At 43.1% G+C, this 24887-nt stretch overlaps 1 protein-coding gene across 5 annotated transcripts in view; it reads right to left on the reverse strand.

The window, feature by feature from the left end:
- The window catches only part of NRK (Nik related kinase), a 100988-nt gene that overhangs the window by 61964 nt on the left and 14137 nt on the right, over nucleotides 1-24887 (reverse strand). For all 5 annotated transcript variants that reach the window (XR_003960397.4, XR_005980378.2, XM_072929105.1 and 2 more), the window contains exon 2: nucleotides 23272-23337. Coding sequence is in view for 2 of the 5 variants with exons in the window: in XM_030272562.4 (XP_030128422.4) it covers nucleotides 23272-23337 (66 nt within the window). In the remaining 3 variants the exon portion in view is untranslated. The remainder of the gene's footprint in view (nucleotides 1-23271; nucleotides 23338-24887) is intronic.

Raw genomic sequence — 24887 nt, forward strand, 5'->3', positions numbered from 1 at the left:
TTAACAGTTACCTCTACAGAGTTCAATTTCCTTTCAGCACAAAGGAAGCAGCAGTGCTGGGAGACCTCTGTTCTCAGCACAAGATCACAGGTCTCCATCAACAGGCGATGCCAGACCTCAAGCCTCCTCTTCCAGGACATCTCAGCACAGTCTCAGAATGCCTGAACAAGAGCCACGTTCCTGTCCTGCCTGAGGTGTGCAGGGGAATCTGGAAGGCATTGGGAAATTGGCTCTGTCCCCACCTTGACACACCTCAGGGTAAAGACAAAACTCTGGGTTCCAGTATGTCCATCTGGCAACCTCTAGTGGCTGCCAAGAAACTAAAGTTTAATGCAAGTTTTTGTCCTTTTTTTTTTTTTTTTAATTTATTTTTTAATGCTTTTACTTCAAAATGCTTAGTTTTTATAATTCTTACTTCAGCTGACTTAACTACATCTCAGCTACTACTCAGCTAGTATCTCAGCTACTTCCTCAAAATCTTGCAAAAGCTTTGAATTTAAAAATGTAATCTTCTGTGGTGGTGGAGAAGAACTAACCCAGGACTCTGACTGTGTGGGTGCTACACATGTACACAGTTCATTATGAAATACCCACACCCCACTTTAACAACAGACAACTGTCACTTCAGACTAGGTAATAGGTTTGGTTTTGAAAACACAGCTAGGTGAAGGGAGGTAATAGCAAATAAAGCTATTTAAAGAGCAAACTTGCTACTGAGACTGACAAAATGTGATTCACAAGAACACCCATCACGAACACAACCATGAATCTTGCTGTCAGCTGCAGTTTCTTGCTTTGGTTAGGTCAAGCTACTCAACAGATACCACAGATGAAGCCTTTCACCATGATAACCAGCACTGACCTCACACTGGAAGATAGTATCAAAAGATTTGAATATACAGTGGGTTTGCTGTACATCCTAGCTGCTCACTTCCATCAGATGTTCAGAAATGGGTTTGAAGCTTTGAGACCGCAATTTTGTTCCCGAAATAGTTGTGCCTGCAAAGCTGTATATCAAAATAACTAACTGACACCAGTTAAGGATGCCACTGGAAATCAGGAAATCAAATATGAAATGCTGCAGTTTGCAGACAAAATGATTTGCAGGTGCAATTTACACTCACAAAATTAAAAGCTGGGTTGATGTAATTTTAAAACCCAGGTTCTATCTGCACAAAAGTGCACACAAATATTATTTCTAAGATTAAGCAATTTTGCATCGAAGAAAAATGATTCCTCATTCTCAGGCAATATGTCACAGTCATGTTTCCTTTTAGAAAAACACTAAATCCTGCTGAGTTTTTGTACATTTAAAGGTGTCCTCTTTCCACAGAAGCACTCCTGGGATTGCAAAGCATTTGCTCATGAAGTAGAATGATAGGATTTACCTATCAACACAGTCCTTATGAGGAAGACAAATAGGGCACATTCTCCCCCGGCCACACCGGCCTCAGTGGGCGAGTGTGGATGGGCAGTGACCAGTGCCAGCCCAAAGGATGCTGGTGTTGGGTCAGCATCCATCCCAACGCTGGTCAGCAAATTCCCTCTGCACAGCCACAGCTGCTCTCTTGGAGCCACTGTCTGCAAATGTTCCCATTTCCACAGAATGCCTTGGCAATGAGAGGGCCTTCCCCAAATCACAGCCGCCCTGTCTGCACCCCAGAGTTAGGCTGAGACAAGCACACTGGTAGCTGGACACCACACCAGGCACCAGCCCATGGAAAACAGGACTGCTGCAGATTCTGCAAAGAACCAAAGACTAACACTGATTTTCACAACTGTAGTGAAGCATGGAAACCTGCTGCTTCACTGAAAAACTAATCAATCAGTACTAGGCTAACACTGCACTTGAATATCCATCAGAATAAGGAGAGGGAAAGGCTTGGCATTCAGTCCTGGTGTCAAAGTGTAACTCCTGGTCAGATTGTCCCTCTGTGTAACAGATATTGGTCATTTTGCTGCCACAGCTATTTCCACTGTATGTAAAACTGCTGCTCTCACTTACCACTATAAATGTGAATACTAAAGCCCCCCCAAAAAAGTTTGGAAAAACCAGTATTTATGGGAAAGAAAACAGCAAGTCCTTTTGTTTTGTGGGCTGTGATTCACCTTTGCTCAAAAAGTATTTCCCTGTTAACTAAGATGCACAACTCAATCCTGCTTCCTGTATTAAGGCACAGACTATGACTGCGCTGGCAGTTCAGAACAAAAATTACAGATTTCTCAATATTGGTCTTTTAAACTGTTCAGAGTCAATTTTCCTTAACATCTCTAGAAGCAGTAAACATCCTGAACCCAGCCCTGATAGAGAGTAATGCCTTAGCAAGGAACGATTTCAGTGCTGGTCCCTTATTTTTTTCATTTATCAATAAATCTCAGAGGTTAGCCAGAGTTCATGGGAACTCTCACACTGGTGCTTCTGCTGAAGCCACAAAGTTGAGCATGTGTGAATTGTCTGTAGAAAAGTGGTGTTTTGATTTTTGTTTAAAGCTTCTAGGAGCAAACTGGCTGTTTTAACTTTTTCCCAACCAAATGAGATCAGCTGATTTCACTTACTCCCAGTGACAAGACATGCTGAAGTTCATCCTTGCTGATTTAATCTGAGAAGAACAAGGGGCATTGCCCTCCCAGCCCTCTGTTCACTCTGCCACTGCCCATCCTCTCCAGATCTTTGGAGTTCAGCCTGCTGTGATTCAAGATCCTCCAATGCACACTTCCCCAGAAACGGGGCAGAGGGCTGGAATAGTCTGTGGGCTGGTTTCCCTAACAAAAGGTTTAATCTTTCACCCAAATGCTCAGTATAAGAGCTCTGGAGAACACAGTCAAAGCATCCAACAGCCATTTGCAACACCCATATTCCCACCCAGGAGAACCTCATCAAATTCTATCAAGCTCACATAAAGCTTAGACACGAACAATTCTAAGGCTCAATTACTTTCTAAAACTGAAGTTCCACCCTTCATTTTGATGAGGTATCCAAGCTGGAAAAGAATTCTCCCATAAGCTTTGAGTCCAGCTAAATTCCTGGTCTCCTCCAGAAAATATTTCCGCATATTCTGCTGTAGTTGCCAGTTAGTCACAACAGTAACATTCAGCAAGCCTGAAGCCAGCACACATTTTTCAAATCTACACACTGCTCATTGCAGCCAGACTTGTGGGAGATGCTTTATGCCAAAGATCTGGTTCTGATGAGTTCCAACCCTGCATTATCTCTGCAGAGAGAGATACATGCAATAGGGCAGATTGCACAGTGTTATTTCTGTTGGATGTGTATTTATCTTTTCACCTCAGATAAAGGAACCGCTTATCCACGCCCTTTACTAAGGGTCAAGACGTGTACTTTTCTATTTACATCAAACAAGAGTGTCAACATTAGCAGCCAGATATTAGCTGATAAAGGGGCTTTACATGAATTAAGTATATTTACAAAACGATGCATTCAGTCACGTAAAACACCTTTTCCTCTTATGTTCCAAAAAAAATTTTGCACAGTCCCTGGCTTAGGCCATGATTATGAGACCAAAGGTCCCAATGAGATTTAAGGTTGCAAGTCATATGCAGAGAGCTTGGTTTGACAGCTTCCCTCCCAGATCCTGCACGTATCTCTCTTCCTGGGGGTGGGAAACAGCTCCCATCAGCTTCTTTCCCCACTTGGGATCTGACAGATTTGGAGTGGACAATTGCAAGTCCAGACAGCAGAAGACAGCTGCCTACGTAAGTGCTGCACACCGTGCCAAGGCAGCCCATGGCAGGCCCACCACAGGCTTCCTTTCTGGCAACAGGCACTCATAAATGTCCACGTGTTTCTGGGCCTGTCTGGTGGAGCTGTCCCCAAGTAACCACAGCAGGAAAAAGTGCACGAGAAAGGCAGGGACTGCCTGCTGCAGGACACCAAGGCAGCACAGAGCTGGTGCATTTCACCACACCATGTCCTTGTCTTCTTGTCTGCAACCAGAAGCACCATGGAGAGGTGGTCAGGCGCCTGTGTGCAGGGACACCTCCCAAAACCCAGAAGACTTGGACACTTCAAGTTTGTCTTTGTGCCTGCATGAAGGGTCTATTCATACCAAACACTCTGCTATCAGGCACAGACACAACCAGCTCACAGCACGAGCACAAGGGTAGAGGACTCCTGGCTGACCCACCACAACCCTGCCTGCCTGTGTCATCCTGACAGCTGGTAGATACCACAGCTTTAACTCTTGGGACCTTCTCTGGATGTTCAAGATTTGCCTTGGAAAGCAAGATGTGGCTGTTGGAGGTGTGGGACTTTGGCAGCCAAGGTCTTTCTCAACCAGACATTCCTTATGGGATAACAGATGCAGCTTGTGGCCACCCGCCCTTTGGGAGCGAGGTGAAAGCACAGCTGTGTTGCTGCAAGCTCTCACCGAAAGTGAACTCGAGCAATCAGATTTCCTGTTCCAAATGCTCTGATGAACTTTGAAGTTAGGAGCCCATCTGTGTGGCCCTGCAGTCGCTGGCAGTTTGCCGGCTCAGCCTGCTGTGCCCTGTGGGACTGGTCCCCACCCTTTCACCCCTCTCCTCTCCACCCTTTCCATCCTGCAAACACAAGAAAAGCCTTTAAGAGATATGCATAGAGTGAACAATGCTCTGTGTAGGGATCCAGGAAACCCTATGTCCTATTCCACATGACCTTAACCAAGTCACGATCCTTCTGTTTCCCTTTCCACCCGCATAGGACTGTTCTGCTCAGACCCAGTTCTTTGGAAGGGATGAGTGATGTTTGCTAACCCCAGCCCCAGAGCCAGTGGGAACTGGCATGTTCACGCTGCAGGCAGGCAGGAGCAGCCTCCCAAGCTGCAGCTTGCTCCCCAGTGGGTCAGCACAGCAGGGAGGAGAACCCCAAAAATGTAAAACCTGCAGATATGCTGCTCCTATGCAGCAGTTTAGACACAGCCACTGCTCTACAGTAAAAGGCTCCCCATACAAGCATCCTGCTGTCCCTCAGGGTCTTCACGATGTACACAAGTGGTCAGGGCTTGCACACCTGGGGCTGTGTCACCTACCAAGACAGTTTTTAGGTGAGCTCTATCAGCAAGAGCAGTCCATACAACTCAATTCAGCAACTACAATCATGTGAGACAACGCAGGGTAGTCATGGTTGGAGCTCTTCAGCTAAAAATACAGCAGTAATGCAAAACCTGAAAGGACCTTCCAGGAATATATTCCAAGGAAGAAGTAATTAAGAGCTTATAGCTTGTTTTTGTTAGTTAATGGCCCAAGGCAAAGTTCAGAGTAAGTCATGAACTGAATACTAGCACTGGATTTCAGGAACAATCCATTTCATCATAGGCTATGTCACGTAATCCACATCAACTCTGAGAGTTAAAAAAACCCCCAAAACAGAAACACAAAAAACTGCACAAAACCCCTCAAACCACAAATGCCTTGGACAGATGGGCACCAGTTTGACAAAGTCTTTTTTTTTTCTTTTTTTAACCCCCCACAAAGAACTTGGGACACCAGCCAGGTGGGAACCCAGCTATCATTTTGATTACAACTTCATCCTTTTAATCACAAACTCAGGCTGCAGAAAGCCTTCTTTGACAGTATAAAGTTTTGGTGATCCATCCAAATCAGCTCTGGATGTCTGTTGTATTTCAGGGCTGTAAATCAAAGAATTGCATTCCGCTAGAGCATCTCTTTTCTTCTTTGTCATCCCGGGAGATGCTGAGAGTTTGGAAGCTGTTCCAGGTCACCTCTGGGGTAGCCCTCAGCTCCATCTCACAGCTGGAGCACACCTTTCTTTCCTTGTGACAGCTTGCATGGCAGCAGTGCAGGATGCAGGGTCTGCCACAGAACCACAACCCGGCTGTGCTTGTCACACGTTTGCCCTTTCAGCCCCACATCTGCCACACAATTTCCAGCCAGCGCCAGGTCCCACCCAACACCACCTGGGCAGCATAGCCAAATACTGCATTTCCTCTTCCTTATGCTCCTTTAACACACTCTGGGTAGCTTTGCTGCCATTAACTGTGCTAAAGAGAGGAAGAGCACACAGCAGACCCAGCACCAGCTCCTGAGACCAACACGAGGCAACACGAAGGTCCTTTGTTCTCTCGGACAATACAACTCTGGACACCACCAGGCACAGTCCCCCACTTGGAGCAGGACTGCCTGGCAGACTCCAACTTAACGCTGCCTTCTGAGCCAGCCCTAAATGTTTCCTGCCAGGGAAAGCAAAGCACATCACCTACAAACACCACAAAATGCCACCCTGCTCCACTGCTGGTCAGTGGTGAACAACAGAAACAGTAACACACTGTAGATAACCAAGACATGCTATCCAAGGCTTATGTTGTATTGGTCTTTTTTTATCCTATATGCTAAACCTCACTCTGTGATTAGTTGTGTTCTGAAAAGTCAGCTAAAATGTACCACTTTAGGTATAGACTATATCAATAAGTCAAATGTTATTTCACATATCCCAGAGCTTGGGTAGCAAAATATCAGTGCTAAACCCTGAAATGTCTGCATGTAGATAAATAAAGAATTAAAGTTAATTAATAACATTCTGTGCTCTAGAAGACAAAGGCTGCTACATTAATGAAGAAATATTAGGGATATATATGATTTATAAAGGGATTTTAAATTATTTTCAAAACCCTAAAATGCTACACTGCTTAATATATTAAATATAATTTTGTAAAGTTTATCACATTTACAGAGTAATAATGTATTGAATATTCAGTGAAAAACAAATTCTTTTCCTTGCAAACACCACCACCCTATTTATGTGCAGAACATGTCATTTTATCCCTCCCACTGCTTTTCTCTCCCCACTTATATCAGGAATAGAAACGTATTTGCACTCACTCAAAGTGAAAATATTAGTTTTATGAATTTTTCCAAATGAAGCTTTAGATGTTTCAGGGGTAAGATGTAAAAAAAAGAAAATCAGGAATTTCTCTCAGGGCCCCTACTTGTGTCACATGTTTAAAGAAACAAACAAAATTATCACTGTAAATCATAATACCACTGAAGATAACCAAGTTGGCAGTGGTATAGCAGAACTTCCTATATACTAAAATAGCAACACATTAGCCCAGAGAAGAGATTAGAAAATATAACCTCCACCAGTCACTTAAAATTCTACCAACATCCACATTGTCTAGAAGGGAGGGATGAATAAAGGTCATTTCAAAAGGACCAGATCAAATCACCTTGATCTCTGGAGGAAAACAACAGTTTTTCATCCCCACTGTAAATGTCTGTACCACAGCCCTCCTGAACTGTAAAACCCAAGAGGCACCAGAAGCAGTTTTTTCTGTCCAGGCTTTTTTTTTTATCCTTTCAGTTCCTACTTCCTCCCATTGTATGAGTGGAAACACAGATTGTTTGCTTTGCCTAATGTTTGTCTGCGTCTGACTGCAGACCAGTGGGAAAAGAAAATGAAACAAAGGAACAAATTCAAGCTCTTTCACACACACATATTTGAATATCAACATTTTTTGCAGTCTCAGTATGTTCACTTGATCAGATTACCATCCTCATCTAAAACATGAACCACTCAAGGCTACTGCATGTATGAGAATGGACTAGGGATTGATCTTTGGGGATAGTAAAACCTGCTCCCAAATGGGTCACTCTCACTGTGATCAGCAAGATCAAGCAAAGCACCAAGCTCTTTTGAAAATACCATTCTAGCCACAATACAAAGAGGTTTGTCCTCCACTTATTTGAAGTGGGTGGTGTCTGCAGAAGAAGATCCCATGTAGTCTTCTGCAGCTCCATGCTCATTTGGAGGGACGTACCCATTCCTGTGGTTTCCCCTTGCTCAGCTAACATGTAGACATGATGCCTTAGATCTCCAACTGCTGCTTAAAGTTTCTGAACAATGTGAGCAGTGCGCAAGACAGAGAGCAGGAAAGGGCAGGAACACTTCTCCTGGGGCAGGTAAAACCAGGGTGGCCTGTCCTGGGTGTCAGTGGGAGATTGAGAGCTGCAGCACATAGCTCACCTTGGAGCAACAACCTTCACCTGCCACATCTGGGGTCAGCCTGGCTGGGGGACACAGGGCTACTGGAGGCAGAGCTGCTCCTGGTGAAGGACCAGACTCTCACTGACTTTGATTTGGTCCAATTTCCATCTGGTGATACTTCAGTAGCATCTGAGGGGATGGCAAACACCAAAGCTCCAGCTCCCCTCTGTTCAAAAGTCATCCAGGTGCTTGAGTTTAGAGGGAACTGCAAGGCCCCTGACTGGGAACTGCTGCCAACACAGAAAGAAAAGCAACATTTTGGGGCCATATGTGGGTTGAGTAACTCAGACAGCAGCACAGTGAATAGGAGGAGAGGTCTGAGAAGCAGGTTGTGCAGTTATCCCATTTTCCTCACACTACATTTATTGGGACATAAAATTGATTTCATTGAGCTGAAATATCACTATTTGCACAAGTAACAGCTTCAACAGCCTTGCTATTCATCCTGAGTTTTGGCATCTGTCACATCCCTTCATATCTGTTGAAACACTCTCATATTTCCAGCCTCAGACCCCCACCAGGGCTTGCTACCCCTGCCAGGGGCATGGAGGCTCTGCAGGCACAGGTGGCTTTCCTCTTCCCATGGGAGTTCTGGCTTGGGGACACTGGGCTGGTGGGGTGTTCAGGGCAGCACAGGGCAGTGGGGATATGGGGTATTTGAAGTCTCAGGGCTCCTCTTGTGATGGAAGGTGGGAACAGCCCTGACACAGAGCCAGTCCCACAGAGCACTTGGGAGCCAGTGGTGATTTACAACAGCAAAGGTCTGCTGCACCAGAAGTTGACTCATCCAGAAAAAGAAACCATTCTGGAAAAGCCTCAGCCTTTGGAAGGCTCTCACTCTGCAGAACAGGGGTTGCTGAGAAGCTAAGTCTGGGGTGAGGTACAGATCCCCCCAGCCCAGTGAATTTTTGCTGCCTGACTCATACACATCCGTTTACAGAAATGCAGGGTGCCAGCAAAAACCTGTTCATAGCACATCTCTGCTGGATAAGCACAGGCAGTTAAGGGTGTCCTGCCAGCCCCATCCTGCTGAAAGGAAGTCAGGGCTGGACTGCAGGAGGTCAGCTGATGGCTGGCCAGAATTTTGGAGGAAGAATCCCTCAAAGGAAGGGTTTTTGGCTCACCACTGCTACAAAGCTACAAAGGTTAAGCTGCACTCAGCAATTACAAACCTCATGTTAGGAGAGTCATCTTTTAGCTTTTTAAGTAATGTAGCTTTATTTGCTTCCTATCCCACATAAACACAACCTTGTGTGCACATTAATCTCTTAACATTTATATCATTGAATTTTTAAAGATCCTTCAGCATTCCTGTAAACAGCAACTGTAATGTAGTTGAATTTTCTCTTGCATATAATACAGAACATGGACACAGCTCGGCACAGGTTAAAACTGCGTTGTTGGGTTTAAAAAAAAAGAAAAAAAAAAAAAGGCTTTGAGGCAAGCAGGGTACACAGCTGCAAGTTCCAGCCTAAATAATGACAGAAGTACAACAACCTTAAGGGTGATTTAGTTTTCCATTGCAGTTCTGGGGTGTTTTTCTCACCTAGATTGCAGTACCATGCGGGTATGCACCTCTGCAGGTGGCTGTGTACAGCTCACACAGTACGGACAGCCCAGGACTAACAACTGGCATTAAAAGCATTCCTCTTACAGTCTCAGAGTCTTGCCTTCAGCATTTCTTGGCCAATGCCCTCCCTATGACTCTGTTCACCTGAGGTGAATCCTGAAATCAAAAACTCTGCTGACTAATACTGTCAAGTTCAGAAGATCTGAGGTTTGCCTAGGGAAAGGTCATATTCTTTACACACATAACAAAGTCTTCACAGAGCATTTAACTGAGGGGGAAAAAAGAGCATATAATCATGCCTTTTCATTTGGCTCTACTCAGTGATTCCTCTCCAAAATTAAAAGGGAGTTAATGAACACAATTAGTCTGCGAAAAAACGCAAAAGCCTCCAGATTTCTGAATTATTTCTGTAAGAGATGAGCTACATGGCACTGATCTCACAGCAGCAGTCAAATCCCATTTCCTTCCAAAATCCTATTGGCCAGATGGTCCAGAAAACTCAAGGGAAAATTACTTAAATGTTTGGAAAGGCTTTCAGTGTTAAGTTAGTCTCCAAAATGAAACCAGACTACCCTTTTAATTAGTCCTACAGTAAAGTATAGCTCGCTTTTCTAATGAATTTAAAAGAGAGAGGAGATTCCAAGTTCAAAAACAACAAAAAAAAATCTGAATTCACAAGGAGCGCTGGTGTAATTTTTTTTCTAAACTGATCTAAACAGCTTTGTACAGCAGAAGCCTGGCTGGCAAAGGTTCCCCTCTCAACAAACTACAGGTCAGATGCACAGTAATAGTTCCTGAACAGCTACGAGCAGTTACTGCTCAATGCTTCATCTTCTCAATTTCTGTATTACTTGTACGGATTGAAGTCAATCACAGCAGGATAGAAATGAACAGTGAGCTTTTGAGAGGAAGAAAGAAATAAATACCCCTGCAGAGTAAATTCAAGAAAACGGCTAAACACATTACAGCTGAAGAACCGCAGAGCCTTAAGCAATGCAGCTCAGCGTAATTATGAGCACACATGAAGCAAAAGCAGCAGTGAATCATTGGAAAAACTGGTCACAAGAGGTACCAATAATTTCCTGAAATTAACTACTTAACAGCCCTAACTGGATTTTTGAAACTCATCTCTTTGTCTCGCCCTGTTTAAACAAGCCAAATTAATTTTGTACAGGGCAAGATGAAGCAGTGAGGTGCACAGTGAGCTGTGTGTGGGTGAAGCATCACCAGAGCCCCAGCACAGGCTGGGGGCCCCTGCCCTCCTCCCACAGCTTCAGGCTGGCTACACTTCCCCAAGGCTCCCTGCAGCACTTCCCACCAACCATGGCTTGTCCCAGCACAAGGTTCTCGCACCCACCTCTGGCCCCACTGAAGTCAATCAGACAATCTTAATGATTCTATGTCCTAAGGAAGTTCTGCTGTTGAGTTTATTAGACCTGAATTCATCTCATAAAGGGTCAAAATTCTCAAACAAAACAAACCTCACTTTACAATGAAAAAAACGTGTATTTTCAATGGTTTCTCTGTTGGAAAAGATGTGATTGCACAGATCCTCTCACAGGTTTGGGCCAGAGCTTGTGACACAAGAAATAAACCCAAGCCACTGCTGCCATGTGCCCACTTGTGTAAAAGTATCTGACAAGGCACTGCAGGGCTGCCACCCCAAGTTCACAGCCCGTGGAAAAGGAGGCTCTCCACAAACCTAGAGATGGAAACAGAGAGCTCTTGCTGCTCTGACCCAAACATCATGGATGGCCGTGGCGCAGGGCCTGGGCATCGCCCTCGCCAGGGTTTGCCAGCTGCTGTGCCATGTGAAGCTCTGCTGGCAGCCGAGGGAAACTCCATGGACTTCTCCCACACCAAACACAACAGGGCCTGGGTACTGCAGACAAAAGGGCAGGCACAGAAACACACACAGAAATACCCAAAACTGGAACACTGAAATCCCCTGGCCTAGCCTAAGGTACCTCAAATGTCAGTGAAGCTGCCCCAGAACCCTTCTCATGACTGGCCCTTAAAGCCACTTCTCATTTTCCAAGCTCTGAACCTTTTGTGCTTCCTTTACCTTGTAACAGCAATAGCCTGTCCAACCAGCTGCATCACATCCAAAGCAGCTATCAAGAAAGACAAAAACAAAACAGCAAAACAACCTCAACATTCCATAAGGCATCCAGCTAATGCCAGCAACTTGCTGGCTTACATGTATAATATAAATTTAAAAAGCTAGCATTTCTGCTTTAACCTCTAGTTGTGCTCACTTAACAAAAAAATAAAATCACTTAAAAAGTTTAATCATCCACAAGTTTCCAAAAAATCTTCCTTTTGCAGCTCTTTTGCATATTCCGTCATCTACATCCAGATGCCAAAATACACCACCAAGTGCTCACTGCTGCTTTGGATAAATATGATATTATGTGCCAGAGGAAAATTTTGCAGGATAAACTAAAACTATACAGCATTGCCAATGCACATATTTAAATAACAGAAATTTAAATTATTAGGTCTCTATTCATAACAAAAGAATCATTAAAAAAAAACATTTATCAAAGTGCATGTGAAAGCCCCACACCAGAAGAGGCACCTCCCAATTGCTCTGCATTGCCTTTTACCTTCTGAACCTTCAGGTTCAGGGCAGCACATGAACTTGCACTCCCAAAGACAGAAGTTCAGCCAGGGTTTTTTTTTAAGAAAACAGAATGTATGGCTCTGCACTGCTCTTGCATCCAATCATGTTTTAACCAGTCAGCCCATTCCAACCAAATCTGAAGTCTCCAACATGACTCAATTCCTGCATGCTTTGTGCAAATGAGAGGAGACAAACTCCTTTCCTCCCTGCACCACTGAGGCTTAGAGAAAATACTTATTTTTGATGTGCTTGCACAAGAAAATAACACATTCAGTAACTGAAGAGTTAGAGAAAAACAAATACCTAACAAGAAGGGGCTCTGAAATTAGTCACTGAGTCATCTTCAGGGAATGGCTCCCTTGCACTGATTCTGATTTGCCATTTGCTCTGCAATCGAGTGAGTGCAAGGTGAGCACAAAGCACCATCATGCCACTGTTAGCACTAAACCTCCTCTCTGAACAGGTCAAACAAATGACATCATGTGCAAAGGACTGGAAAAAAACAAGGTTTCATATAATTATTTTTAAAGACCTGGTTTGCATACATGGTTTGACCCAGTTTAATTAGAAATGTTATTTCCAGCTCAATATTGTTAAGCGTGGACATGCTCAGTGGCCTGAATCAGGTTGGTTTGTCATTTTCCTTTCACTGATCCAGCCACCCACACCAGTTATCAAAATGCTAATTTTTTGTATAATTCCATTTCCATCCACTTTCACAGAGGCTTTAATAGAAGGAGATTACCGATCAGTTCTTTGAAAATTTCTGTTTACTTCTGTTACTAGCTCTTTCTTCTTTTTAAAAGAGAATTTGTTTCAGAAAGTCAGCAATTAACTGGAGTAATTTAATATTCATATGTCTCATGATCCAATGAGAGAGAATATGGGTTTTATCACTAACTGGTACAGTAAATGCTGCCCACAGCCAGGGGTGGGTCCAGCTCGTGGTTTTGCCCTCACTGCACTGATATGTGAGAACACGATTTTGTGGCAAAGCATCAACCTCCTACCTGCTGAAGTTGCCTCTTGTTTTCACCAAGGGGAAAAAAAAACCCCTATTTTCTGCCAAACCTCAAGAGAGCTGTTGTTCTGCTTCACCACCAGGGCCAGGCCCACGCCCTGTTACAGACTGAGCCCAGCACCCACAGACCCACCTGAGGGACCACAAAACCTCAGCAGCACATCTGCAGAACGGCACTGCTGCACCGGGGCAAGCACAGGATGGGTGGGAATAACAAAAAAAATTAAAGCGCAAAGCCCTCTGTGTCACCTCCTGTACTGCAAACACTGCGGGCTAATAAAGAGTCCTTCACACACACAGATATCCTCCTTGGCAGGCAGGACAGATGTGGGTTATCCTGGATACAGCCAACTCCCGGAATACACCTAGAGAACTGCACAGTCAGCCTGGCCCAGCATGGGGGAAAATGCAGAGGCAGCAGCTTCCCATTTCTCTTTCTGATCATGCTCCCAATTCTATAAGGAGAAATCAGAGTGCATCATGCAATCTCTGGGGACTTTTCTCATCATACAATGGCTTCTGACAGCTCAGACAACAGGGCACTGTACGATGACATTCATGCTACTTGCCTGGCAAAAAAGGAAGCCAGAAAGGAAAGAAAACCCACTGTTGGCATATGCTCACCTAATTTGAAGGCACAACCTTTCCAGAAGATCAGGCAGCATTTACACACCAGAGGATTCAAGCAGACAGGCTTGAATTGTATTGCTTGAACCCTTGAATTGTAGTTCTCATTAAGAACTACAATGGATAGACCACAGTGTTATCTCCAGCCCAAACTCCACGGGCACCTACAATCCCTGTCCAGCCCTGGCATGGCTCAGCATCACCTCCATCCCACCCCAGGTACCTGAAGCCTCCCAGCCACCCCTGACAGAGCTGGGCCAGAAGGATATCTCCACGTGATAAATAATTCCTCTATTTTAATATTAATAACTTTCAAAGGGAGAGGTCTGCCAGAACAAAGTAAACAATGCAGGATACAGCAACCACAAAAGCTGAGCCAGCCAGATATTTCATATACTCACTGTGACATTCAAAACCCATCTGTGTGACAGACAGGGCAAGTGCCACGCAGGCTCCAACCATCACCCAGCCCTGATAAGGCCATTTCCTTCCATTCCTGGTCGGAGAACTGTGACTTTGGCAGATGTAGGAAGGCAAATGACATTGTAAGGCCTGACCAGGAGCTTGCTGTGACTCTCTGAACAGCATCACGAATGCAGGAGGTGCTTTGCAAACATGGGCAGGAACCTGAGTGCTCACACAATGTCTGCACAGGCTGATTCTCTCCCAGCATGAAAATACTGAAAACTCCATCATGCAAGCCAGGGATACAGGCCATGCAAAGTCTGCCAGCAGGTGGGTACCTAGAAACTAACACAATGTAAAGAAAGGAAGAGGGGAACATAGCAAAAGATGAGTCCGAAATCCTCTCTGTTCTTTACTCTCCAACATGTGCTATTGGAGACCTGAGTTTTCAGTCTTTGTTTTGTATCTTCCTCTACTCAAAAGAGTTCTGGCTGATTTTTTCCAAGTGTCCAAAAGAAAGTTAGTGCATCTCTCTATTCCTTCATCCTTTTTCAGGCACATTTTTGGAGAGCAGGCTACCACACATGGATCTTCTCCCCACACAGGCCCCTTCCCTGCCAGGGAAGCTGTCCCAGTTGGGCACTCAGCAATCTGCACATGCACCCACCCACCAGCATGTGAGCCAGGAGCCTTGGGAGATGTCAGACCTGCTTAGGCTGAGCTGCACACGCACAAAAAGCCCAGTGTGCCCTCAGTGCACCACATTCACTGGCTCAAACCCCTTCCTGAGCTGTGCCAGGCTTTGCTGGGTTCATGGGGCACCCCTGCTCCTCGGGTCCCATGTGCCTGCCTCCAAAACTTGGCTGCCTTCCACAGGGAGGGACAGCAGAGCACAGCCCAGTGCCCCTGGAAACAAACCACCCTTCATCCCAAAGGCATCCCAAAGCAGGAATGTTCTGCTGCTGCCATCCTCTTCTGCAGGGCAAAACACAGGGAAACTGCAAGACCCCACCACAGTAATTTGATTTTCAAAGCACGAGAGATAACGCTGGCCTCCTACTCCTAACTTTACCCTCTGACCATAATAAAAGGCAATCAGAAATCTACTGATATGATTTGGCTTCTGGGGGCAGAATGTTTGCAAGAAGCCTGTTACAATAAATATTTCATGTTAGACTGCAAAAAAAAATTATTTTTTTCTAGCTCTTTCCTTTTTCCATATAACAAGACAACATAATGAACAATCTGTGTAAATAATACATTTGAGAACCCATTATCTAAGTCATATGCATATTTATTTCATGATGGCTTTGTTGCATATTTTAGTATAATTGTTCACAGGTTTAAAGCCAAGAGTAAAACAGAAGTAGACAAATCTATTGCAACAGAAATAATTAGTAAACTGGTTACTCTTTTTTTATTTTTAAATACTGGGGAAATGCCTTGCCAAATTCAGCATGCTAAATAAGAAAGATATCTACATTTTACTGAACTTGAGGAATTTTCTTTTCAGAAGGTCATCACACATTTCTCTTATGCCCTTTTCCTCTAAATGTTTCAATTTTTAGCAATAGAGATACGAGAAAAAAATTGCATTAAAAAATTCATATCAGATGTAGCAACCACATAGTCAGAAAACAAAATTTATTAAATTCCAGTATTCAGTAAACACCAACAAAATGTCAGTATTTTGCCAACTAGTATCGCTTTTGGTTGCAAACACTCCTCTCAGAACATAAAGTCAGAATAATTCACATTAATATTCACATTTCTTTTTGTCATGCAAGATTATTTCAGTATGACTGTACCCTTTTCCCCCAATCTATTAAACATCCTGCTGAATTTAAACGTATATTCAAATGAAAGAAATTAAATGTAATGTTTTGACATTTCTGATGCAAAGTTTAAAAACAAAAGCCAACTCATTTATTGACATTTTCCCACTCTGGTTTCTCTTGAACACATGTTTGGATTCAAGTGTAACTATTTTCAAACAGCACGTTGTTCAGGAAGCGGCTGCTCACCCATTTTCACAAATCACCTCCATAAGCACACTGATTCCTCCTAACCACAATCCCAAAATGCTTCACAAAAACAAGGGCTTCCTGCATTTTAACAGCTACACTCACATGAAGAGCTCCATTTCCAGCAGATTCATGGGTTTTAGCCATGGTGGGAAGCAGAGGCAAGAAGAGAAGCAAGATCTCCTGAACCACAGCTGCCCACATCAGCCCCTCTCCCACCTTTATGAAAAAGTGCATTTTCACACACCTAGAGGTCCTAAAGGCACTGCCCCAGATCACACCCCAGCTACTACACAGGAGGTAATAGCATTATTTATGCAGAACACTGAAAAGAGTATCTTCTGGACTGCTCAGTTTTAAGATCTCAGAAGTTACTAAAATGTAGTATTTTCAAAGGTAGAAAGTAGGGCATGGGGAAGAAAAGGCCTTTGAGAAGGTGCTTCTAAAGCAAATCTTGAAAACCTTTCAGGAATTCCACAAGGTCAGTAGATTACAAGGGCAGACTTAAAATACACAAGGACTTTGAAAAATAAAAATTATACTACAAACAGCTGAAAAATAGTTTCTTCTTCAATTTTAGGAAATTTTCCCAACAAATGGGAACAACCCATTTGTTGTTCCTTTTATTATGTTTTATTAGCTATTTCCCAGAGGTACCAAATAAGGACTTTCAAAAAAACATACTTGCACTCTTCAGGACATTAAAGCAGACTTGGAAAGTCCAATCCATAAGGAGCTCTAAGAAAGAGTTAGAGATAAAGTGACATGTCCTTACTAGGCTACTAAAATCCTGCAGTTCACTGTGAAAAAAGTAGTTACTAAAGCTAACCTGCCATGGGACTCAGCTCAAACATCTATAAACAACACAGTAGACTTTCTGCTGTTTAAAATTAAGTAGTATAGTATCATTCATTCATTAACTGTCATAGCTATGGTTTTCTGGGCCTGCAAATGGACAATTACAAATTTTTCCCCAAGTTCCACAGATTTGTCTATCGTATCCAATGAAAATACTTCTGGGTAGGTCAGATACTGCAAAACTCAGAGCCATGGAGCAGTGGTCATGCTGATGTGAACCTGCACAATGGAGTGAATCTGGGTGCTACTGAGCAGTCAGGATTACTGAAATCAATGGCACTGGTGAGGTGCTTAGAGCACAGCAAAGTGCTTGAGCAGGGAATTAAGAGCCTGAACTACTTCCTATGACGCTCATATTACCACCAGTGCATTTTTAGCACGTTCTCTTACCTTCAAAATAGCATGACCCAGTGACAAAATGTGAAGTGTTATGCAACATGAGCTCAAAATGCCAACAGTTTAGGATGAAAATGCACTGTACTCTCCCACATGGACTTATAGGCCCAAAACATTGAAGACCTGAAAGCAGGAGGCCTGCCAACAATTTTTTTGCAAGGATTTTACTACTCTCCAATGGCACATCTAATTATTATACATTGCTTTGTTCAGTCAGAGCTCTTATTGTATAGAGGCACTACACAACTGAGAGGTTTTTTTCACATCCTTACTCTTCTATTCTGCTGTAACTAACGAGTTTTTCACGTGGACGAGATAATCAGCTCTTCTACTGCTGCCATGATGGGTTTTGCCTTTTTTTTTCTACACATTTTATGTATTCTCATACTCTTAGCATGCACACTCTTAACTCTTTTTAACTGGTATCTCAGCACAGTCCTGGTGCTCTGCTAGGGCAGGAGAGCAACCATCCCAAAGGCCTCACAGCTGGAGGCTGGAAAGCCCTGTGCTATCCTGAGAGACCACGGCCCCTCCAGAACACATCCTGCAATCTAGGATTAGGCTCGTCTAGGGGGGAGTACTTCAGAATATGGACCTGTCACACTATCCATTCAAGCCTCTCATTGGGACATCTTCATTAGATATGCTAATTTGCAAGGTCTGTAAAATTGTAAATGTGATCTAGCGTGTGTGTGCATTTCAGTGTATTCCACCTTGATGAATTGTTGCATCATACGGATCCTTATTAAACACCAAAGTGAAAACCCTTCATCCCTTAACCGTGTCTGGCTCTTAATTTTAGGACCAAGAAAGGCACCACCAAGAACCAAAATAAAGCAAACAGACAAACAAGCACTTTTACCAACTGCTAATGAAACAGAGAGTAGCACTTTGTTATTTCTATAGAGTACAACTGATTTCCCTCCTTGACTCACCAAAATCTCAGTACCTCGAAGACTAAGATTAGCTTATAAACTGTAACTCATCACAAATAACAACAAAACAACCTGAGATTATGTGTCATTTTTAAAATCTCTGCAGCACTTTGGAGACTCTGAAATTGCATTTCAGCCCCAAGACATAATTTTTGGAAAGTGGCTACTTCTGACTCACCCACAGAAGGGATGGTTTTAAACTTTTCAGCTTATACACATTTGCCATCTGGGTTATATTGAAAATAATTGTAATGTTTTTCACATTTAACATTCAGGTGCTACCATTAATTAAGGTTTTCAGTAGAGTCCACAGATTATAACTTAGCATGGTCAGGTGATTCTTTCCACACACTACCCAGTCTCAAAACTCCCCATGTTCCTTCCCTCCACCACTCCCAGCTCAATTACATCAGCCAGTCATTCAGTGAAATAGAATACGAAGACCTTAACAGATTTTCAAATTAAGATAAACTGAAACAAGTATTTATGTTTTGCTGAACTCCTGCCACTCTACATCAGCAGCAGAGCAACTCATAACTCAAGTCAGCAACTGAAGCACAATTCGATGCCAAGAAGCAACTGTGTTTAAAAAAAACCAAAAAAACAACCAAAACCCCATACACTTCCTTACTTAGACCTGCTTCCTTTTTGTATCCTGAGTCTTACGTGACCGCAGAGAAATAAAAATATTATCTCTGCAGAGTCACTGCAGGAAGGCAGAGCTGCTTCCAGCCCTGCTAAGCCTCAGCAACAGCACTGCTGCCTCTTCATCTGCTGCATTACTGGGAATCCTCATCTTCCCTCTTGACTCCCATAGCTCCAAACCAGAGCACCTCTCTCAAGTTCCCTGTGCCCTCAGCCTCCATTAAAGATAAAACCATTCTGCACACACAGTAGCTGCAAATCTGTCAGGGTTTATCACCAGCATCCAAGATCATGTGCAAAAAACATCAGCCCCTGGAACTATCCAAAGACACTGGCCTCTCTTTCCCTAGGCCACTGGAAACTGGCAAGCCCAGGAGAAGGCTGATCCACATCACTAAAAATAAAGAAGACAAAACCCCAATCAGGTGCCTCTTGGCATCAGAAAACACCACTGCTGACCTCATTTGGCCCACGAAAGCTTCAGAAGGATGGGGACTCTCAGAGCATGGCTGAATGAGAAGGATTAGGAACAATTCCTCTTCATCTTGACAACCAAAACAACAGAGCAGCCGTAAATCCAGAGTCTCACAGCCTCTTTCAGAGCTCAGGAAGAATCCTGTGACCCAAACACTTCAAAAATGGCAACCCCTTCAGCTGCCCCCATACCACCCTTTCCCCATTTCCTCAACAGAAAAATGACCCTGCATCAAAAATTGGAACATAGAAAATGCATTAACAGGCTGCCATGGAAGGAACACCTCTCATCAAAGATTATGAAACTAAGAGCAGAAGTCTTTGAAAAAAATATTTCACTTTCCCCGAACTTAAGAGTTTAGTTCTTACTGAACAGACCAGCACAAAACTGTTCTACAGCAGGGGTGATGGAGCAGCAGTGCCCAGCACCTCAGAGCCACAGAGCCCATGCAGCCACCCCACAGCCCCGAGGGAAATGGAAACAGGCAAAGAACTCACAGCAGAGCCATGGCTCAGAGATCCCAGGGACTTCCCAGGGACACCTTCAGCCTTCTCCTTCCTCCCAGATGCCACTGGCAGGCTCATGACACAAAACACTGCTCTGCTGGCTGAAGGTCCTCAATGATCAGCAGCTCTAGAAACCCTCAAAAATGCTGCCCCTCATACTGGGAGAGCAACTGCTCATGCCTGAACACCCATTTTCACCCCTGGCCTGAAGAGCAGGCAGGGGGATGGACAGATCTTGCCAGAAGTAGTACATGGGATGTTCAGAAACTTATCTTTCTTTCCCAAATGCATTCCATGGAGATGGTGCAGAGACTGGACACAATCTGACCTTCAGCTCCTCAACACTGAGGAGACAAAGGCATGAAAGAGTCAATGCTCCCCAGCCACCAGCAGATGCACTATTTCCAACTACTTTCAGTTTTCCCTGTCATTTCAGGAGGTAACGAAGCCTAAGTTTCATGAATTCTGGGTGGGTGCCATTGGATTTTTTTTTTTTTTCACATCTAATTCATGCTTTGCAAGGTAGAAGTTACCAGTACTGGCATATTTATGTCCTACTACTTCATAAGTTGTCAAAAAAATCTGCTGGCTTTTAGTCAGCTATTCTACACAAATCTTTATAACATTTCTACTCAGCTTAGTATTGTTATGTGTACAATTCATACCTCTTCCATTTAATGTTAAAAGACCCTGAAGTGGAACTGGAATAATTCAGTATGAATAATGCTCTCCTTCAATATATTTGTTAAACATGGTTTTCTAAATCTAATGATGAACCTTCAAAATTTTATTTTCATTTTTATAGAGTTAAATATATTAAAATACAAATCATCTTCACAGCCAACAAAGCAATTTAGTAATCCTGAATATGTCATTTATTTAGCCTGAAATAAGTTTCTCTTTAACGATGTACAAATTACTATGCATAGTTTCTGAATGTATGTAAGAATCTAACACCTCAGGAGAATAAAAACATGCTGTAATGATATGAGTAAAGTATATGGATAAGAGAGACTACTTTATAACTTAAATATTTATAATCACAAGCCTATACCAGACAAACTGCAAAATTATTCTAGAATTCCATTCATTCACTCTATCAGTGAATGAATGAATTCTATCATTTTATAGATCACAGGACATAGTACACAAAAGTTAAAAAGAAAAGTGACTATGAGCCTAACTCCTCATGGCCACTGCAGTGGTTCCATTGCAGCTGCCCTTCTGAGAAAACACATTTGCTCTGGGTGCAAGGCCAGCACCAGGGAGATCCCACCAGGCAGACACCACCTGAGAACATCCAGGTGCTGCTCAGCGTCTGCAGGAGGATTTCCAAGCACACTGAGGCTTTGGGCTGTGTGAAAATTGTTCACCACAGCGACAGAGCCGATGCTGAGTGTGGAATGTGCATTTTGCATCTTTCCAGCTTGGCTGGCACCATCAGCTCCTTCAAGAGCAGCTCCATCCCCAAGCAGCCCAGGGCAGAACACCCCAGTGCTCACTCCCACTTGTCTGACCAAAGTTTAACCATTTGTGTCACCTCAGTCAGGGGTGTGCTGTCACAGAGCTGGGGTCACACAGCCCCTCGCTGCTCCAGTGCAGGATGAATGTGCACAAAGCTTCCCTCAGTGCCCCCAGCCCTTTCAGACCCCTTCTCTCAGTGCCTTCCTCAGATGTCTCAGCCAGTCCTGGTGCAGAATGAGCAGGGACTGAAATCATCACTCCATTCCCAGAGCTGTCAGACCCTGGTCTCTCACATGCTCAGTGGAGAGCAGCCTTTGGGGACAATTTTAAATTGTCACTGTCAATATTTCCTGCACATTTTGGCAACTAACATTCTAATGAGCTACATGATGGCTCAAAACATTTTGTTTTGCAGCAGAGAAGCAAACTGTGTTGCTCCTTCCTGCTTCTGCCATGATTAAGTAGTTGATTCATATTCAACATTCATAAAGGATGACTAGATTTAAAATTTTTCTTTCCCAGTATAAAAATTAATCCAGACACACACACAAAAAGTCAACTATTTCACAGAACATTCTGGATGTTTGGGATCTTTTTACAGGTAAAAAACAACAGCACCTCTAAATCTCTCTTGGGTTCTAATCTGTCCATGTGAACCCCTGAGCAGGTATTTTTAATTCAACAGTATTAAAAGCAGTATCTGGATGACAATCTCAGAAACAACACAGGCTTTACCACCACAAAGAGTTACATGAGAAAAATCCTGCTTCTGACATAAAAATAATAACAAAAAAAAAAAAGGGTAGCATGGAAAAGAGAGACTTCCCAGACTTGCTCCTATAAAGCTTTTTCCAGAGCCTATAGCTTCAAAGGGAAAGTAAAATGTGATTACAGCAGATCTGCCACCAGAAGATGGACACCAAAAGCCTGCACTCCTGCACACAAGGACTTGCCAAGCAGGGCCTTGTCAGTAGTGGGACCTGGGGGAGAAGCAGCACCAGACAGATTTATTCCAGTGCCACTACTCTTCTGCTGCACCTCCAAGGGTTCAGCAGCATGGCCTTGTCCTTCCTCTGCCTTCGTTCTTGAAATGGAAACTTGGTTCTCTATTCAATCACAACTATTTCCTCTTCTTAAATCACTTTTAGGGAAGGCTTCACAGTGAAAGAACACTTTTCTAGGCTTGTTGTTATAACTCAAGTAAGCTGTGCATGGTGCACAGAGCACTGTGCTGTGCAATGTTAATTGCTGCATTTTCTTGTTTGGTGGTTCTGCTTTGATACCACAGTGACAAAGCAATGTGACAGGCAATGACAGAAATCAAAGACTTCATTGCCTCCTGCAGATAAGGGCTAATTGACACCTCTGAGTTTTGAACTTCACCCAATCCAGGCCAAATTTAGCCATAACTGATGTAAATTTCTACCAGACACCTTTTAAATAATTTTGAAAAAGAGAAAATAAGAACAGGGCAGAGGGAAGTTAGTACAAAAGCTGTTTATGTGACCTTTGTGGCAGCAAAGGGACATGAGAACAGGACAGAAGGAAGGGCCATGGAATTTCACAGGTAGTACATTTTGCATTATGCAGAAAAGAGAGCAAGGAGAACCAGGCTATTACTGGAACAATTGTCCACCTTCTTAAATGGTGCTCACTTCTGCTTTAGGTAATACAGCTTTATCAAGAACAGCATCCTAAATTAAAGAGGGACCCAAACCTTGTAGACTTGTCCATATGTCCCATTTCCAACAACTTGCACCAGTTCAAATATTCCCGCAGGGTCCTGCAAAAAGCAGAAGAAATAATGTTATTTGGATTAGAGCAACCACTTCATAACAGAAACTAATTGTACACCATCAAAATGGATTTTCCCAGGCACATCTCCTAATGATCTGTTACACACTAAAGGGAAATTGCCAAATCACAGGGTAAGAAATGCATTAGTATTTACATTTTCAGTCAAGTTTCACAAAACTCTATATACAAAACAACTCGGTGAAGACTGGCAGGATGGTACTGCAGGAAATACAACAAATAAATGAAAGCATGTGAAAAATACTAGAATTCAACTGCAGCCTCAGCTTACAGTAGAATAAGGAAAAACTCCAAGTTCCTAAGCCTCACCACACTGAGCTAGCCTGAGGCTGAGCTGCTGTCCTGTGCTGTGAAACACTTGGTATGAGCAATGCAACAAAGGAAAAAACCTGAAGAGCAGAATTGAAAAAAATGACAATATAAAGCACCTGAGCCCAGTTACCGCAGTGAAGGGAAATGTACCAAACCAGGCAAACTTAACTTACAGGCAGGCTGAGAACACTCAACTCTCCTGCTCTGCAAACATAACAAAGTGAATTTGTCTGTGGTATTGAACTCTTGGCTTTGAACCCAAACTAAATTGCTGTTAATTTTCATAAGAGATTAATGAGTCAGGTGATCAGTGTACCATTCCACATGAACCAACTTCTATCTTGTGCTACAGCACCAGTTGCTCTAACACCAGCCAGAGCACAGAGGTTTTTCTGCAGCATCCTGCAGCCCTCAGGTACAGGCAGCCCATCTTGTTGTAAGACATGGGCAGTGCTCTCTCCTGAACGACTGAGTGCATTAAAAAATCTGGTGCTGCAGTTAAAATTCACTTGAGCGATTTATTTAAAACCATTAAGAGCTCAAGAGATCAGTTTCTTGGTTTCTGGCTAAGCCATTTATCACTCAGCTGATTTCTTGCCATCACTGAGAGTGATATATTTTATATAAAATATTATTAACTCCATGTGTCAATTTTACCACATCTGTTTCAGCAATATATCATGTCAGTTAATGCCTATTGGTACTGCTGAGGGATGTGATACAGAAAAATATCATCTCAGAAGTACAATTTCTATGCCCCTGGTTCCAAAGCATCTTTTTTTTTTAGAGGTATCAAGCTACTCTCCACTCCATTTATATGTTAGTCTTTTAATATAAGTAATTCTTTATTCATATCTGATATGGAAATGTTTACCTTGGCAAAATTCCAGCAGAAACGCACAGGCTTTTTTTCTGAGCAGATTCTACCTTTATTGGCACAACTGTCATGATAAATGCCAAGAGCTTTCAAAGCAACACAGCCCAGACTTCCATAGCTGAAAGTACTAATGAGTTCATTTGGTTTTAAGTAAAATGAGTTTTAATCATAAACTTCCTAGACTGTCAATCTGACAAGACCTTTTTTTTTTTTTTTAAAAAGCAATGTGCAAATCAGATCAAGATTACTTCTGACCTATGCAGGTCAGTCTGTGTCATTTTTTCCTCTGTCTCTTATTTTAAAACAAGTCAGTAATCCTTTTAAACTTA

This window comes from Taeniopygia guttata, chromosome 4A (genome assembly GCF_048771995.1).
Source record: "Taeniopygia guttata chromosome 4A, bTaeGut7.mat, whole genome shotgun sequence".
In the NCBI taxonomy this organism is placed as follows: domain Eukaryota; kingdom Metazoa; phylum Chordata; class Aves; order Passeriformes; family Estrildidae; genus Taeniopygia; species Taeniopygia guttata.